At 38.3% G+C, this 18,061-nt stretch overlaps 1 protein-coding gene across 1 annotated transcript in view; it reads left to right on the plus strand.

The window, feature by feature from the left end:
• Nucleotides 1-5,081: 5,081 nt before the first annotated feature.
• Nucleotides 5,082-18,061, plus strand: part of LOC146136795 (F-BAR and double SH3 domains protein 2-like) — a 49,831-nt gene continuing 36,851 nt past the window's right edge. The window contains exon 1 of the mRNA XM_083396023.1: nucleotides 5,082-5,340. Coding sequence (XP_083252149.1) covers nucleotides 5,233-5,340 — 108 coding nt within the window. The 5' untranslated portion in view covers nucleotides 5,082-5,232. The remainder of the gene's footprint in view (nucleotides 5,341-18,061) is intronic.

Raw genomic sequence — 18,061 nt, forward strand, 5'->3', positions numbered from 1 at the left:
CAAAATGCCCTATGCCCCAATCAAAATCAATCGTCGCCAATTGTTTAAGCTCAAATGATTTAAACTGGGAAATGTATTTGTTCGTTGGTCAAAGATACCTCATAAATTATATAATTGTTTTGCGTCTCAAACATTTGGAGATGCGCAATGTGCATATTTATCTGACTGGGCAAAAAGCGGGTAAAATGATACGAGAGTTTCGCGTTGGTAACTTGATCCAGCTTTTAGACAATTCCATTCCTATTGAATCGGACAAAGGTGGCAAATATAAAGCGATGCGCCGCTCTGAAAGGGAATCCTATCCAGAGAGTGTTCTAAGAGGAAATTGTTACATGGTCAAAATTAGCTATGTTCACTTCCCTGGTAGCCTATATGTTTTCTATGAAGTGTGAAGTATAGGTGAAAACAATTCTTGGTATAACATGATGAAGCCGAAACAAACCTAACCCTATATCGTTTTACAGCAGGGGTGGGCAACGTTTTTCTAGTCGCGGGCCAAAACCACATCCGGAAAAGTTGCTGTGGGCCTTAAATTTTAACTGTGTCGATTTTAAGCATCTCATTAAAACAACAGCAACGATTGTTAATCAGGGACAATCTAGGATATTTTGCAATTAAAAAGGGGCCTGTTACACTAATAGAGAAAACGTTGTTTTTATGTAGTTAAAATGGCCAGGAAATGGTCTCGTGCCGGAATGGGCTCGTGCCCAGTTTGTGGAATATGTCGCAGGCTGAATGATTTGCGCTGGTCGGTCAGATCTGGCCTGCTGGCCGTAGGTTGCCCACCCCTGTTTTACAGCCATCAATGCAAACAAAAGAGTTAGGTGAGTGAAAGTCACGCGAAATGCACCCATGGCTCGTTAAGATTGAAAAACTTGATAGAATTTACCATGTTCCTATAGCGTCTAGCATTTAAGTGTGTTATTTTAACCGTACCAATAACGAGCTTTGCCTTTTAACCGTGCTGTATGCTCTAAGCTCGCCTATGGCGGCTCGATTTTACGCGAATTTACCGCTGCCAAGTCAGCTTAGCGAGCAGGTTAGCGTCCAGAAATTTGTTTTCTGACAAAAGGCAAACATCTCAGTTGGGAATTGGACTGGCGGGCGTTCCAATGCGCAAACAATTCCCATTCCGTTCGAGCTCTAGTTAAACAACGACGCCGCTGAGACGTGTAGACGGTTTATCGAGTTCACCTTTGCAGAGCAGCTGAATATATCGTCAAAACATCCACAAAACCTACTTTTTTCAGCGTGTTTTTATTTTCCGAAAAAAAGTCACATTTAAAGCACAGTTTCGGACTGTGGGCCCGCTGCGTTAAGCCAAAGGTAACTTTTTGTGTCAACAAATATAAGTTTACTAATTGTTACTTTAGTCGCCGAGCCATTTGCGTGACATTTGCGACATCCTTGGTAACCACAAACGTAAAAAAACACCAACTTTTCGGTAATCAGAATAAAGTTTATGTTGTTTATGGAACTCGGAACAACAGTTACGATCACTTTACTTCTGGCAAATAATGTATTTGTTAGTTAGAAACACTTTTTCTTATCTCAGTTATAGATTTATCTCTAATTTTTTTTCTAAATGTAACTTTAACTTTTTTGTTCGAGATATATGTCCCTAAAATGTTTTACTTCAGCGTATACATGCTGGGGCTGAGTAATCTCAATATAGCATTGTGGTCTACCGACAAATTAAGTTAACAGAAGCTTGGTCAGTTTTTGAAGGTCGAAAAGCATTTTGCACTTTTTCCTCCCATTAAACTAAAGAAACAAAGGGCCATCGTTGATTGTCAGCGAAAGTATTGCGTTAGAATAGAATTAGAATTGTCAAAATGCGTTAATTTAACCTAACCGCATTTGCAATACAGCACTATATGGCAAAATGCACAAACGTCAACAATGTTGTTTTTTTCGGGCCCATGACTGCGCCAGATTGTTTTTCGCTGTCTGGGGGTGATGTGGGGTTAAAACGCTTGGCTGGCTAAACCCATAAGATTCCATGACCGGTGGTGTTTGGGTTTTTGCATGTGCTTACTTGCTACAGCAGTTACTATAAGTAAAGTTTAGCCGGAAGGGCGTTGTGTTAGTTTGTATTAAAGAACTGTAATAACCAGAAGGTCTATTGGATTTCGATACAGGCCAATTCGAACAGCTACTGTCAAATCAGTGTAATAGTTTTACTTCGGTGCGGTCGCATGTAGCCTAAAACGCATTAAGGTCGACTTACCTGTTAGAAGCGTTATTTTCATCTTGATCACCAATACAAATATATGGTGTGCAATTTCAAAATTCAGGAAGAAATGAATTAGCTGTAGAGTGCCAATTGCAATTCGGGGACGTTGTTTCAGGGGACCTAAATTATTTTTCTTGTCCTTTCTATCTATAGGACGAATTACTTGTTCTCTTTGAACCCCGCTTTGATTTTTTCACATCGTGATTTCGCTACAGTTTCCCACTTGGACCTTGTAAAATTTATTTGTAAAAAAGCAACGAAGGCCTTTAAATATATAAATATACGCTCACATTCAACCTGGATTTGAGGGCAATGGACAGGTCTGTTCCCTGAAACAGCTAAAATTGTGTCCTCGCATTTTATATTGTTTCACCCAAGAGATTACATGTAACCCCATAGGCTACAGGTTACAAACCTAATATAGATAGAGATGTTAAACAGTTCAGATGGTTGTCAATTTGTATCAAAATTATTTGCACCTTGCAAGCCACAATGAAAAAGTAAACCTTCTCTAAGACTGAGTAAAAAGTATATTTGGCCGTTAACAGTTCTTATCAATCCCGGAAAAACGATGGTGCGCCATAAGTCGCTCATCAGCGATAACAACAGATATCCTTATACGATGTAGTATGGGGTATTAGGTTTTAGGCGCTCGTAAAGACCTGAAGCGCCGGTATCCGATCACGTTCAATCTGCTGCAAGGTTTTAGCGAGCAATTACGATCAGCGACCCGAGTCTATCCAAGCGGAAAGCATTACTCGTTGTTATTTTTCCAGCACCTCCAAATCCGACAGGTTTAGTGATGTCAAGGTGGCGAGCTGTTCTAGCAGTTGACTTAGCAGCGGTTATAAGCAGGGTTACCATACCGTGCTTATTTCTGAGATTTGTACTGATTTTTGGGCGCAGTGTCTTTGAAAACGCAAATGTGCTTATTTTAAGAAACGTGCTTATTTTAGAGTTGTGTGCTTAGTTTGTCTTATTTTAGTTTCTAAAAGTGTTCTTTATCAATTTTTTATTTATATTTACCGAGTTATTTAACCCAAATTATAACAGTAATGCATTAAATAACATAATAACAATGGGTTGTGATTGTTTATTCTAAATCTAAAAAGTACATTGTAGTCTATAGAAGTGTGGTAAGTTGCTTTAGCAATCAAGTAAACTTTCGTCTTGGCGTGAGGACTGGCTTTTTTGTATCAGTACAGACAAAATGCTAAATCAGCCCAGAGGCTATGGAAAACACAATGTTACTACAAAAAAATTGCTAGATGCATTACAGTAAATCATTCAATGAATAATTTTATTACAAGCATAACTCCGCCAAGTGAACCAAACTTAACTACCAGGCAGGGTCAGAATTAGGCGTTTCATGCTGCCTTGCACCACGGTTTAAAAGGTGTATAACTGGTGCGCTCTGACGAGAAAAAATCGACAAAGCTTGCATTAAATAAGGGTGGTTAACTTGCCAATTTCAACCTAATAAACGCATTTTTTTGCGCTTCGCGCGATTAAGCTACGTTTTGCGCATGCAAAAATAGCTGTTTTTCAAGTTTTTATTTTATTTTATAACGTTATTTCTGAAACCTTGGATTTCACCCCCGAATCTGTCCCTGATCTTTAGTAGCGTGCTTATTTTTTTGGAGTAGCGTGCTTATTTTTTGGTCTGAGCAGATGGTAACCCTGGTTATAAGGTACAGATTGATTGTGCTTCGTGGAATTGTGAGAAGGGCGTAAGGACTAAAGAGATATTTTTCTTTAGTGCGCTTGATAGGATCGCTGTTGTCTTACACAAATCGAGTGGGAACAAGAGGTCAAACTGGTTTTGGTTGTTTTTAGGTAAACCTTTAGATACGTTGTGTACCAGCCGCAGTTTATGTGTAGAAGCTGAGACGAGGAGCGAATACATTTCAAGAGATAGGTTATTACCACAAAGAATTGCGAAAAAGTGCAGGGCACCCAGGTGCTAATTTAAAATCAAAGCCGTGTGCAAGAAACTTGGGCTTTTAATTCAAGTTAGGTGCTTTGTAATAAGGGCTCTCATGACTAACCTGTGTTGGAATCAGCAAAGTTGCCCAATTACCATCAGGAAACTTTTTAAGGTGACATACAACCGCCCCTATAAGAATAACGCAGTAATATGTAAGCACAATTAATAAAATTGACGTTACATATTTAGTCTCCAATGCTGCATTTTATGATTAGTTAGCTCACCATTGCTTACTTATTTATACCTGGACCTATACACTTGAACCAACCTAATAGACCGCACGTTTAAGAAAATTTTATTTGGTTTAAAAAAGTTGTGACAACAAAAAATGTGAGGACTAAGCGTTTTTTATCAGTTAACCACTATTTGGTTTATAACAGAGGTTCCAAGCCTGGGGGTCGCAAGAGGTTGTCTGGGGGGTCGCCGTGTACTATTTATTAAACGAAAAATTGACAAGAACAAAAAAACAAACACTGTAACTAAAAACCTACCGGTATACAAGTAGCAAGCAACATTTCCTTCAGGGAATCAGTCGTGTTTGTAACTATTGTTACCTCACAAAAGCAGAACACATGTTATTCTTTGGAATAAAGGTGGTTGTGACGTAATTAAACCTTCAACCGTAACTCCTTAGTTACAGTTGCAGGCTTCTGGGGTAAATCCTGACATTATTGCCAATTTGTGATACAGTTTTCATAGAAATGTGAGCATTTTGCCAAATTGTATATGATTTTAATCTGATTTTATGTGTTATTTACAAAGATTGAGTGCCGCGTTGGTTTACGAAAAATTGAATATGCGTTTTAAAGGTAAACTATCGATCGCTGACAACAAGTTTATCTCATAGGAGATCCACCGTTTAGAAAAGCCATCAATGTGTATCTGTTAACACCCCAGTAGGCCATATGTAACCTTTGCCGAGCTGCAAAGACTGTAAAGCGACGGAAAGGACTTTATAATCGAACCTCACGGATTTACTGCTCAAGTAAAGCAAGTAAAACCGGCGACCATGTCTCTGCGGAGGTCTACCTTGTCGTTTAGCGGAACAGGCAAGTCGAAGAGCATGTGGAATTTAGCATTCGAAGACCGAAGACTGAGTTCGTCAGGATTCGATCGGGTGAGTCACGATTTTCTTGTTTACTTTTGATTGCAAACGGTGAAAACGTCCCACTGTATACGGAATATGACCACTATTATTTTGTGTTTGGTTGACGCTTAAATACCGTAGCCAATTTGGCTACACACTGTCGTTTTTTTATTATTATTACAAAGTGAAAGGTAAATATTATTTGGCTTTGGTACGTTTTAGCAAATGCTTTTCAGGCTGTACCACTCACTTACGATTCATTCCGAGTTCCGACCACAGAGTATTAATTCAAATTTATTTGCCATGACTATAATACGACTGTAAAAATGCTGCTGGGTAAAGTAGCATTTTTTTGTTAAAACCCGAATAAGATTCATGTAGACAAGCAATTTTTGCCCGATTTTGCTCTATATGTTTAATTGTAAAATAGAGTTTTCTAGTTGTCCCAGTATGTACTAGGCTGCTAAAAGTAGCAGCGGGTAAAAAAATACAGCTTAAAACCTCGGTATGGCTGAGAAAACAGGAAATGCCATCGATTTATACATCCTTAAAAAGCAATCAAGACCGAAGGATTTTAACGGAGAAAGATTTATCTTGCGACGATCTGAGGCCTGAAAATTATCGAATTTTTATTCACAACAGCAGCTGAAAAAATTGCATTGGTTACCTTTAGCCTTTTCATCCGAGACTGCTCGAAAAAAATCTCTCACCAAACATCTACAATCTACATCAGGGGTCGGCAACCCCTGGCACGCGTGTCACTTTTGGCACGCGAGATGATTTTGCATGGCACGCCAATCGATTTAACGCGGCCGTTGTATCACCTTAAGAAAGCGCAACCATTACATCACTACCACATCATTAACATTACTATTACTAACACTAGCGCTAACTAAATGGTTGCACACATTTCCAGTTCGTGTCACAAAATCACAAATAAGTGTCTTTAATTAACTATTGTATGTAACATTTTTTTGTGAGCGCTACACTTGTTGTTAACGACTAACCGCTCGTATTACGTCACAATGCCCCAAAAGTGGCGTGAAGTTTACTGCGTTAAACTAAAGCAGGGCATGCAGGGCATTCTTCATCAGTGGTTCACAACTGCCGGTCCGCGTCAAATTTCCTGCCAGTACGCAATATATGTTCCAATCTTATATCTCAATTGCAAAATGCAAGATGTTGAAGGCTGCTTGTACATCAAATTTACAACTTCAGTTCCGTAATTTGCAGCATTGTTATGTAACATAGAGGTAATGGACTACTTTGGACTTTGTCGTACGCCACAATCCTGCAAGTGTTGTGCCCAACTGTTTAAAATTAGGCTACAACTCGTTAAGTCTTAAACTTTTAAGTCCAGACTTAAAAAACTTCAATAGAACCACGTATGATATCAAAAAGATACTTTTGTCGTAATTACATTTTGGGTTGATTTTAATTTTGGAAGGTCAACTGGTCCGCAAAATTTAATTTAAAGTTTTACCTATATTAAACGTAAGCACTGTTCTACATTAAAATTAAGCACGTGTGTTTTTGTGCGACTGAGAAACCAACTATAAAAGCGAAACTAATAGTTAACACTTCTAGCTATCGGCTGAAAACCATCGAAGTATATTCCAAAAAATATAGGTAAATTACTATAGAGGTCAGATCACAGTAGGGCTGTGGAGTCCGACTCCGGACTCGAGGCGGACGTGTGCGCCTACGCAGTACCAAAACTTTCAAGAAGGATATGTGTTTACTGTTCATTGCAGCCCTTTTGTGGAAAGCTTGACTTGGTTGTTTCTAGGGCTAGGCCAAGGGTCTCAAACACGCGGCCATTTTGTGCGGCCCGTGTCGAAATTTTGGATTTCCAAGTATTTAACGATATTTAAGAGCCACATATTTTTTTTTATCAGATTTGAAAGTTAAAATTCACTCTAAAATTGCTTCAAAAAAATGAAACTATATACTCACCAATTTCACTGTCATATCACTTTCAAACGCTACAATTTATGCGGTAAAAGATGTACTAGTACGTCAAATTGCCTATTCAACTCTGTACAGTTGTCACAATAACGCTGGAAAGTGCGTCAGTCAGGTGTTAGTGTAATTGGTCATCTCATAATGTATAAATTGATTGTCGAGTTGTAGGCTTTGATTGTTCTATCCTAGTATTGAAATAAATTTATATAGCTTAAAAAGCTAAATTACACTTGTCTTTTGCTTCATAAATGAGAAAAATCACAGACAAAAGAAAAGTTTTTCAAGATAAGTGGGAGGAGTTATATTTTGTCACCGCGGCCAAGGGTACTAGTTATTGCCTTATTTGCCGGCAGAAGGTCGCTGTTATGAAGAAGTATAACAAGGGTTTGCACTTCGAAACAATGCACCGCGATAAATAATATGCTTACCAGGGCAAAGTAAAAAAATAAAAAGTTAAACCAGCATTTTGCAAAAAAAGAAGTTTCTTTGCCAATATTAGGCAGTCCACATCTGCAAGCAGCTCTAAGATTTGTTTCTGCTGACAATTTGAAGCCCAATATCGAGATCCTTGTCCTTGAAAAACGCTGCCAGTAAAGTAGCCAGAACAAATAACTGTAGCCTAAATCAGCCTACATGTGTTTATATTTTATTGTGTTCTTATTTATTGTGAATTGCGGCCCTTGGGCATTTTAGACGTCCTCATTTGGCCCTCAGAGCAATTTGAGTTTGAGACCCTTGGGCTAGGCCCTGTGCTACCCAGAAAGTCTGTGTACAGTGTATATGGCTGCCCGCAATACGAGAAGGGTCACGTTAGCGGTGTTTTCCGAAAATTAGAAAAAGACACGGCACTGTTTGTCGCAGATCTGTTTAACATTACTTTCCGAAAATCAGACAATGTAAGTGTAGTACCATTTTCCATTAGATTTGAGAGTCCTTTACACAGTTTTATAAGAAAGCCAAAAGTTGAGTCTCTTCGTAATATCAAATTGAAAACTTTGATTGCCGTTATCGTTTGATCATAAAGACTTCAGAAGGTCAAGATCACGGTTGTTGTTGTTGTACACGTATGTCTATGTATCTTCCATTTATTCCAATGGTGTTGAATTGGCCAACTAAGCTACAACTGGGATATTTACATCATTAAAAAGTAAGCATGTTTCGGACACTTTGTCTTATATTTAAGTTGTTTGCGCAGAACAGGGCCTCTTGAATAGAGATCCGTGGCTATGTTTCGGACCTTTGAATTGGGTTGAGATAAAAGCAGTTAGTTGCGCTAAAAACAGTGTATGTAGTTTCCCTGAAAATTGTAAATTTTAAACTTTACTAAACATAGGTAGGCAGCCCTAACGGACGTTTTTAAAACGCTTGCCAGGTTGACTAAATTGTGGAATTTGATAACATATTGTGGAAAATACCCGCGCCTTACAAGTTATTTATTGGTCATTAATGTGGTAACTGATGCTATAAAGATCAAACAAAAAAATACGAATAAGTGCGTCATTGTTAAAACATTGGAAAAATTTTATTGAACATTAAACGTAACACAGCCTACGAATAGTGTAAGATACAAATTAACCTCCAAGTTACAAAATGCCGATTGCTTTCCATGCTAAACGTCACACGACCGTTTTTTACAAAGGGCGCAAGGTTTGTCAACAAGTGACCAACACTCCATTGAATATTATTTTTTTGTCGCTTTTCAATTACTGCTATTGAGCCCCAGTCGTGCACGGAGCGAGCAAGGGTGTGACCCAGTCGCAAGCAGCCTATCGCAGTCACTTTTCAGGCGCGGTGTATTGTAGACTCTTTGAACCTTTACGCGGCAGCGGTTTTCTCCCAAGGACAAAAGGTGCCGGATTAGCTGAATCGAGCAAAGGCGGTTTGACCTGACAAAAAATGTCAATGTCAATATTTTGCTGCTACCGTGCTTTCTGTTTATTAACTCAAAATACGTATTTGTTAGCCATTGATATCAGTTGACACCGGCCTAATGATGGGTAAAACATTTTATAATAATGCTTTATTAAAAAACTAACCATTTCAAAAAACTTAATTTTTAAGGAGTAATCGGAGTATGAAAATCTATACCTACTACTTTGTAACATTGCTGTTACTGTTCTTTCTGTTTATTAACTAAAAGTTTTTAGTTGTTGGCCATTGTGATAATTGATCACACTGATGGGTAAAACATTTTATAATAATGCTTTTTTTAAGTTAACCTCTTAAAAAAAAGATAATTTTTTAGGAGTAATCGGAGTATGAAAATGTATAGCTACTACTACTTTGTAACATTACATTAGGGTGCTATCGCGTAATTGCTAACTGAGAAAATACCTTATGTTTTGGCTGTTATTTAATTCGGGGATGTGTTGCTACTTTATCGAAATGCAGTTCCGGTAGATGTCGCTAGAGTGTCGATTAGCTAGTGAAAATCGCCGCTCGGTGTCGCTGTCCCTCAATATCTTGCCAGCTTGACGTAGCGCCCCTGATCTCAGCCTAGAGAACCCCGTTAGTCGATGTTTGCTTGCGGCATGGCTGAAACCTTTTACTACTCATCTAAGTGAGATTGGTTAATAGCTGCCAACGTGACCAAGTACAATAGCCTAAGTTTCCAGCCGGGACATTGCGCTTACAACATTTCTTTACGTTAAATTCACATTGTACTGTAACCTTTGCTCGCATTCATTTCCAGAAAATTACCAAAATGCCTCTACAGTGGCCATGTAAACAGATCTTGTGTCTACACTACAAGACAGGTCATTACTATGCGAAGTGTTTGCGGTAAATATGTACATCGACTTTGTCGTAAGGCATCTTTGCGGGCCGCATACATCATAAAAACGACAACCAAGCAACACGAAACCCACTGCACAAAAAATCCACTTTTATTGGATCCTGCTTAACATGTTAATCAACCCATTAATTTCAAAGAGCCTAATGTCAAACTACTCTCATCAATCACGATCAAACGTTGTTTTTTGGTAATTTTGACAATCGCGCTAGGTAAAAGATACCTCTTTATTCAACGCGAAACCCAACTGTCTCCTAATTGTTGGAGAAAAGCACTCGAAGGTGCAATTTGTCTAGATTTCGATTGCCCCGGTCAGGTATGAAACTGATCATGTCAGTTCACTTGATTAACCACTTGAAACCCTATAACTGCTTTGGTCAATCTCTTACTAGTTGTTGGGAGGGAAAAAGAAAATAACTTGGAAAAACGAAATTGGCTGCTAAAGCAGCTCGATTGTGGCCAATCCAGACAATCGAAACCGAAACTATACGGCCAAGTGCCGGTGCTCCCTCCTCTCTCCAATACGTCATTACGCGGTCTAGCGTGGCTCCGGCTTGAACATTTCATTGCTTCTGTTTTGCGAAAACATCCCTTGAGGCCACTTAGATACCCTCTATCTCATCTGGTTCTTAAACTTTTTTTAACGCGAATCCCTAGTTTTTTTGGTTCTAGGCATCAAATACCAGGGTTTGCATAAATAATATTTTAGAAATGATGTCATTGAACAATTAGACTAAAATAAACCTGCTGTATATGGCTACAAAGCATTTGTTTCAAATTAAACTATTTTCTTAAAATTTTCGAAAAATCACTTGTCATTTTTTAATATTACAATACGATTACAATTGTTTGTTCATGAACCCCCTAAAACTAGTCCACGAACCCCTTGGGGGTCCATGGACCCCAGTTTAAGAACCCCAGCTCTACCTAGTCAAATGTAACTAAAAAATGTACGGGGGCTTCGAAAACAACATGCCCGTTGCGTTTTTCCGCTTATAAAATTAATCGAAAGAGGCAACACTACAGTTTCTACAACCGGTTTCCTTAGGAGATAGAATTTCAAGAAAAGGTACGCACCAGCGAGAGCCAGTTAAAGTCCCAAAACTTTTATTTTACCCCTCCCGACGTGCACTGGGAATGTAAATACCCGTCCATCATCGCCTATGACGCGAACAAGGCATTCTGCAAACCTTCAAAGCATTCCAGACAACTAGAAAACATTTTGGTTTCGGTTTGTTTAAACTTTAATCACATCCGGAAAAATATCGCTTGTTGGTAGCTTTGGGGACTGAAACTGTATAATTATCTAAATTTGAAAGTAATAAATTATATTTATAAATGACTGACTATGGTTGAGACAAAAAAGTCTAAACACTATAAACAATATATTTTAACTTGTACGCACTGCCGTCATTTACCTTGTGAGGGCGAGGAAATTTCATCTCTTTTTACACATTCAGTTTGCAACTAAATTTAATAACATATAACAGGCATGATTGTTTGTTTGTTCTTTTAGATCAGGGGTTCTTAAACTGGGGTCCATGGACCCCTTGGGGGTACGTGCACTAGTTTTACGAGGTCCAAGAAGACCTAATTAAATAACTAGTGTATACTTAAGAAGTTTTTAATTTTTCAAAGAAAACACTTTAATTAAAAATTAAACGGTTTTGCACTGAATGTATAGTTAGACTCCATTTAACTTTCACATTTTTCGGACCGAAATAAACATAGTTATAAATCTATTTGTATTGTGACATCATTTTGGAGCATTTCTTGCCTGCCGGGTTCCATGCAAAGCAAAAAACAATTTTAGGGGTCCGCAGTAAAAAGGTTCAAGAACCCTTGTTTTAGATGGAGCTCCTGACTTATCTGTTTGTGTAGTGCCAGTTTTAAATAATATACCTGAAGCTTTATGAATCAAAACACATGAAATTGCTAAAAATAACTCTTTCCAGTAAAAGGTTCTTTCAACGCGGCAACTTCAGAAGGCTTTGTCCTTTCGAGTGTCTTTTGTCCCGGGATAAAAACACATTCCATTCAGTGTACGCCGCGCAATAATTAGGGAAAAAATGTCGCGACAATGTTGCACTAAAAGCCTCCGGGTGAGTATTTACAAATTGAAGGTGCGATGTCAAGTCCAAGTGGATTGTTTTTCAATTTTCGTTTTCATGCATACCAACTTATATATTTATATTTGGGATAGCGTTTGGCAAAATATATACATGTGTTTATAGAGTGTTTACACGCAAAGCAGTAAACTGAAAGTATTGGCATCAATACATCTCAATCAAAATTAAAAAAAAATTGGTGTTACACGAAACGCTTTACAAAAAAAGCACTTCACTTGAGACTTTTTCAACAATTGGTTAGTTATAAAAATAGAAAATTAAAATCTTCGCTATCAATATATGCATAATAGCTCTTAAACATCAAATGTTTTAAGTCTCCCAGACTATCAAGTTTGTATACACGACAAAATCACCCAACCGAAATATTTTTTTATGGCGGTGGCAGTTTCACAATCCTTAAATAAAAATTGTTATGCCACCCTCTGGTTTTTTCTAAATTTAGATCCTTGTGCGAATTGTTTTGTTCCCCTGTTAATTAAACAAATGTAAAGAATGCAAACAACGTTACTGCAGTTTCGTCCATAAAACAAGTTACTGTTAGAAACCTTACAATACCTATAGATTATTTTCTTCCATCAAACACACAATTTTTATTGCGGTCGTCCAACCCTTCTAGCAGCATTCCGAATATAATTGTCTGTCTGTCACGATTAGCAGCGTGTACTAGGGCATTGCTGGTGGGCTCCAAAGTTGCGGTGAAGAAAGTTAAACAACTTAAAGTGGATTGCCGTCTTCGAATCACAAAGAAGGGATTGAGCACCAGGTCTAAACCCTATTGAATTTTTGAGGTTAACAGCTTTGAACCGGTACATTAACTAGACTTACACGTGAACACGAGTGTTCAGCAGTGCGGAGACTACGTCAATTCACTTCGTATTTGCGCTACACAAATAAGAACGCTGTATTTATTGTGATAGTCTATTTTCTGAAGCTTGGAAAGTTAAACGTAATGCATTGCGACCGCTGTTCCTTTGACTGGGGTTTTCATATTGTGCCTAATCTTCTTTAAAACAACATTCGGAGTTGTTTTCTGGCGAGCACTATATGCCAGTGGGCGTGTTTATATAGTGAGAAATGGAAAATATTTCATTTAGCCCGTGAATCTGAATAAACGCCAAAGCACTGAACGCCAGAAGAAATACATCAAACCCGTCCGGCGAACCCACCAAAGTGGGATCGATTATATCCATTGTTGTTGCCTGAACGTCTTGTATGTCAACGTACGTATGAGGTCGGACAACCAGGGTGCATAGCGCGCTAACCCCCCACAGGTATTGAGTGGCGCTGATCATACAGGTCTGCGGCGAAACCGCGCCGTCAATTCGAATTACGATAGCACTGCCTTTTGTTTTCATTCGCCGAGGGTCACCAGCGAATCGATTTGAGCCGTGAGAATTTATAATCGCGCGGACTTCGCACTGAAGAGTGTGTGTGTTTATGTGTGAGTTGATTCCGGTTTAAAAAGCATTTTAATATATTTTCGGTTTGAAGTTGCTTATATCATCGGATTTGGGGATACAGTGGGGAAAGGTTTTAAGTAGCTTTAAAACACAATACACATAATTTAATTTTTTTATCAGCCTTTATTTTTGCAGCGTAAATGAAAGACAGTAGAGGCAGGCTACAAAGAAAAGTGTGTATAATGTTCCATGTTTTTACTGTGGCAGACATTAATATTTTTAGACAAAAAACTAAAAGGACGACAAGTGCGGTAGAATAAAGATACTCAATTTGTTCAAGCAGTTATATTTAAGCTTTAAGCTAGATTCGCTTTTGCTTCAGAATGGTCGAAACAAGTGTTAAAGGGATTCCAGTTGAGGCACCTTTCAACACTGAACTTTATATTGACGCAATAGAGTATCAAGCCGGGTTTTTTTTTTACTACTTTCTCGTTAAAACCGGTGGCATTTGCCAAAAAACATATGAAACAGATTGGCGTGAGAAGATGCCTTTACGTTTCAGAATATTGCCGATTTAATTTATGATTTTTAATGAAGTTCGTGCAAATATCTTAAAAGTTTCATGAGCATCAAACTCTCAACTTTGACTCTGCTATTTGGATAATTTTAGTGCGATATTTGTTGTTTAGGGCAGCGTTTACTTCCCAACTGTGGTATTGCACGAGTAGTATCTTCTCTAGGTTGTTTACAAGAAATTGTTTTACGCTTTAGCTTTTACTTATCGAAGTACACCTATATTGCGCGTGATTTTGCTATGATCAATATTAATTTAATTTACAGCAGAAAAACTGTTTCGGGAGATTGTTGTTTTTAAAGGTTAGAAACCAATGTATAATGGTTGAGTTTGGATACTAATAAGATCTTATTTGCATTGTCAGACAATGAATTCTGGATGTAAGATACTCACTTTAAAAAAAAAGTAATTTGTAACCGGGACGATGCTAGTACACGGGTCGGACTTACATGGCACACAAGTTAAACGTTTCGAAAAGCTTTAATAAAATTATTGCTTCATTTTATCCACATAGAAAGTCGCACGTTTCCTTTTGCCTGGCTACAACCTGTTTGCCCTTGAGCTCACCACGACCACGCTGGAGCCTTCTAACCCAGTCTGTGGTTTACGTTAAGTGCCTTACATCGACTGACTATTTGTTTGCAACCACGGCTGTTCACTGGTAGCGTTGTTTTACTTTTGGGCGAGTGCTTTGCGGCATAATTGAGTCTATAATCAAGTTCAGCAGTCCTAATTTTAATTGACTGTTTTGACTCTGTTTGATTGGCTTAAAGAAAATTGAATATTTTAAAGAAACATTTGAATAATTATTAATCGAATAATATTAATAAGCGGCAAGAATGTTGTCGGTTAAGTATGAAAACTTGCTTTGTATCCATTTTCCTTAGGGAGTTGATAGAAAAAGGTCTGTTGAGGTTCTTTAGGAGAAAAGCGGTCTTTCAAGTTTATTTACACAAGGTATTGATAAGAACTGGAATAACTGCACGTTTTAAATAGGTCTTTACCTTGTTTGATCTCGTTTGTGTCACGGCTGTACTTTATTACAAAATAAACAGCTTACAAAGATGCAATCAGTTTCTTAAAGGTATAAAGAAAAAAATCAGATTCTTATAGGCCTAGTTATAAATACTATACTTTGCTGGGCCATTTTTTGATGCGAACGCAAAAATTAGCGTAAAACGTGGAACAATAAGAATAACAATTCATGTAGATGTTTTTAGCAATAAGTTCAAATAGAAATGTCCGATTTTATTCGGATACAATGCCAAAAGTTTTGGAGAAAAAATTTCGCAACGAGATCTGATACCAAATGCAAAAGATGATTTAAACTTTAGAAGTAATTTTTTCAGGTTTTTCTTACTATAGGCTGAAATTATTTTTGGTGTCAGTCAATTTAAGTAACTACGCAGTTGGTTAACCTTGCCTTTTTCATTGCTGGGTCATTTTTTGATGCGAACGCAAAAATTAGCGTAAAACGTTGATCAAAAATTACAACTTGTAAAATGTTTTCAGCAATGAGTTAAAGTGGGGATGTCAAAAACTTTCAATTGTACTCGGATACCGATACCAAAAGTTTTGCAGAAAAAGTTCCGCAATTAGATTTGATATCAAATGACGTCATTACTATGCTTGACCGCGCAAAGAGATCATTAAAACTTTAAAAGGCGTTTATATAAGGTCATTCTTACTACGCTGAAATTATTTTTGGTGTTCGTCAATTTAATTAAATACAGTTGTTAACTTTGCCTTTCAGGATGGAATTGCTGTGTGTGATCGCAATTTATGGCTGGAATTTTATATTTATATGGTATAGGATCGGCAGCGATGCCACTCTAGTATCGGACAAGTACCGATACTCTCACTTGGCTTCGTGTATCGGCTGCGATCCGATATTATCGGACATCCCTTTTTAGAAGTGTTGGCCGCTTTTACACGATTTTGCCATCTGCGTTTGCGTTTACCATTTGCGGCTACCGTAATAATGATGACGTCTAAACTCTACTTACGCGGTTACAGAAACGCCAACGCGCAAAATCAATGGATTACAGCGCCGGGTTTCTAGTTACAAACCACTTTCCGTTGATTGCCGCCATAGCAGCGACATAATTGCCAACCCACGCCCGCGCGTCATTCAGGTTCAGCGTATCGACGTTTTTTGCGTGGCCGTATGTTTGTTCGCGATCGCTGTAACGGTAACAGTGCGCTGTTTGAAGAAATCGCTGCGACAGGTTTTTTTTGAGCAGATTGCGAAAGGACAGTGCCTTGCGCGTTCGTGTTCCTTTTAGACGTAGCCGATAACTATAGGCGGTTTGGGCTTTTGATATCCTCTCCTTGTAACAGCAGGGATGCCTTTAGAGTACACATTTATTTTAGTTAAAGGTATTCTTAAGTAATTATCATCTTAAGTAATTGTCAGTGGCATCACAGTTGAGGTTTGATGATAAATTATAGCTCCTGAATTTTAGAGTTGGTTTTTCGAAAAGGTTTTGCGGCATGCTTTCGTGGTTGAACTTAGGCAGATTATGAAAGGGCTTCATCCATTGTTGAAAGTTTAGAACGAAGCTCGTTTTCAAATATAATTTTATTTGGGACGAGATATTTTTTTTTTTCGGATTCTTCACTAGAACATAAGGATAATATTTCAGCCTATTTGTCAATTGAGTGGCAATTTAAAGGTGTGTGATACGTGGTAAATTAGAAATGCGTTGCTTTATCCCGGAAAGATATAATCGAATTAAAAATCGGCGTAAATTATTGTTAAACGGAGTTCGTGAGCGTCTGGTGTGCTTAGCAGAGACTTTGTTGTAATGCGCTATTGTTACTTGACAACATCGGCAAGATTGCCAGTTGTCAAACAAAGCGAACTACACACACAGCTATACAGGGTGTCCATAAAGTCTCTTTACAATTTAAAAAATATTATTAAAAAATGAGATGATGAGATATCACAATAAGGTTTGTTTTATGTTAATCAGTATTTCATAAAGTTTTTATTGACACTAAAATTTATTGTTTCAGACAAAATTTCCAAATTAACCGTTTAGTTGTGCTTCGTGCAACTAATGGTGCCCATATAGAAGTGTATTAAATGAAGTAATGATATTTTTAATTGAAAGTTGATTAAATGTTTAGAAGTGTATTTAATGTGTCAATAAAAACTTTATGAAATACTGATTAACATAAAACAAACCACATTGCGATATATAATCATTTCACTTTCTAATATTTTTTTAAATTGTAAAGAGATTTTATGGACACCCTGTATATCGCTACCAGTTGCAACAGTTCTATCCACGTGGCACTTTGTTCAGTTTGCAAATGAAGCACGAGCGCTTGCAAATTTGTTTCGGCCGCAAACAAAAAAGCCGAGCTCCACCACACTGCCGAAAATTTTGCTTCGCCTCACTTATTTTCGAAAGACGTGCCCGATTTGACTTTAGTTAAAAGGGTTCGGCGAGGTCAAGTTATGCCTGTACACTCAGGGGTCGGCTCGAATGTCGCACTGCCTTCTTGCCCGCGCTTTTAAAAGAACCCGGCTGACAAGCAAACGTAAACACGGCCAACAATGGCGCCCGATTTGACGGCCACCTGCCATCTTTTGTCAGCGCCGTACTTCTTGCCGCTTTATCCCGCACGCGCGTTATTGCCCGTGCGCCCTTTGTATTATTTGTCGCTAGGGCCGTCTCCTCACTGGTTGGCAAACGGGTCGGCCGCTTCAAACTGGACCTGGCCCACTTTTTCTGCCACGTTGGTTCATTTGTTTAACCCATGGCGGTAACGCAAAGCAGATGGTTCAACTTTGCAGTTTCCTGAAACGTTCAGGTGGAAAACGGCCTTTGAGGAGGGCGAAAAAACGAGCCGGCTACGTTTTAAAGCGGTCCACTAGGCCGGC

Source organism: Ascidiella aspersa, chromosome 8, assembly GCF_963924565.1.
Source record: "Ascidiella aspersa chromosome 8, kaAscAspe10.2, whole genome shotgun sequence".
NCBI lineage: Eukaryota > Metazoa > Chordata > Ascidiacea > Phlebobranchia > Ascidiidae > Ascidiella > Ascidiella aspersa.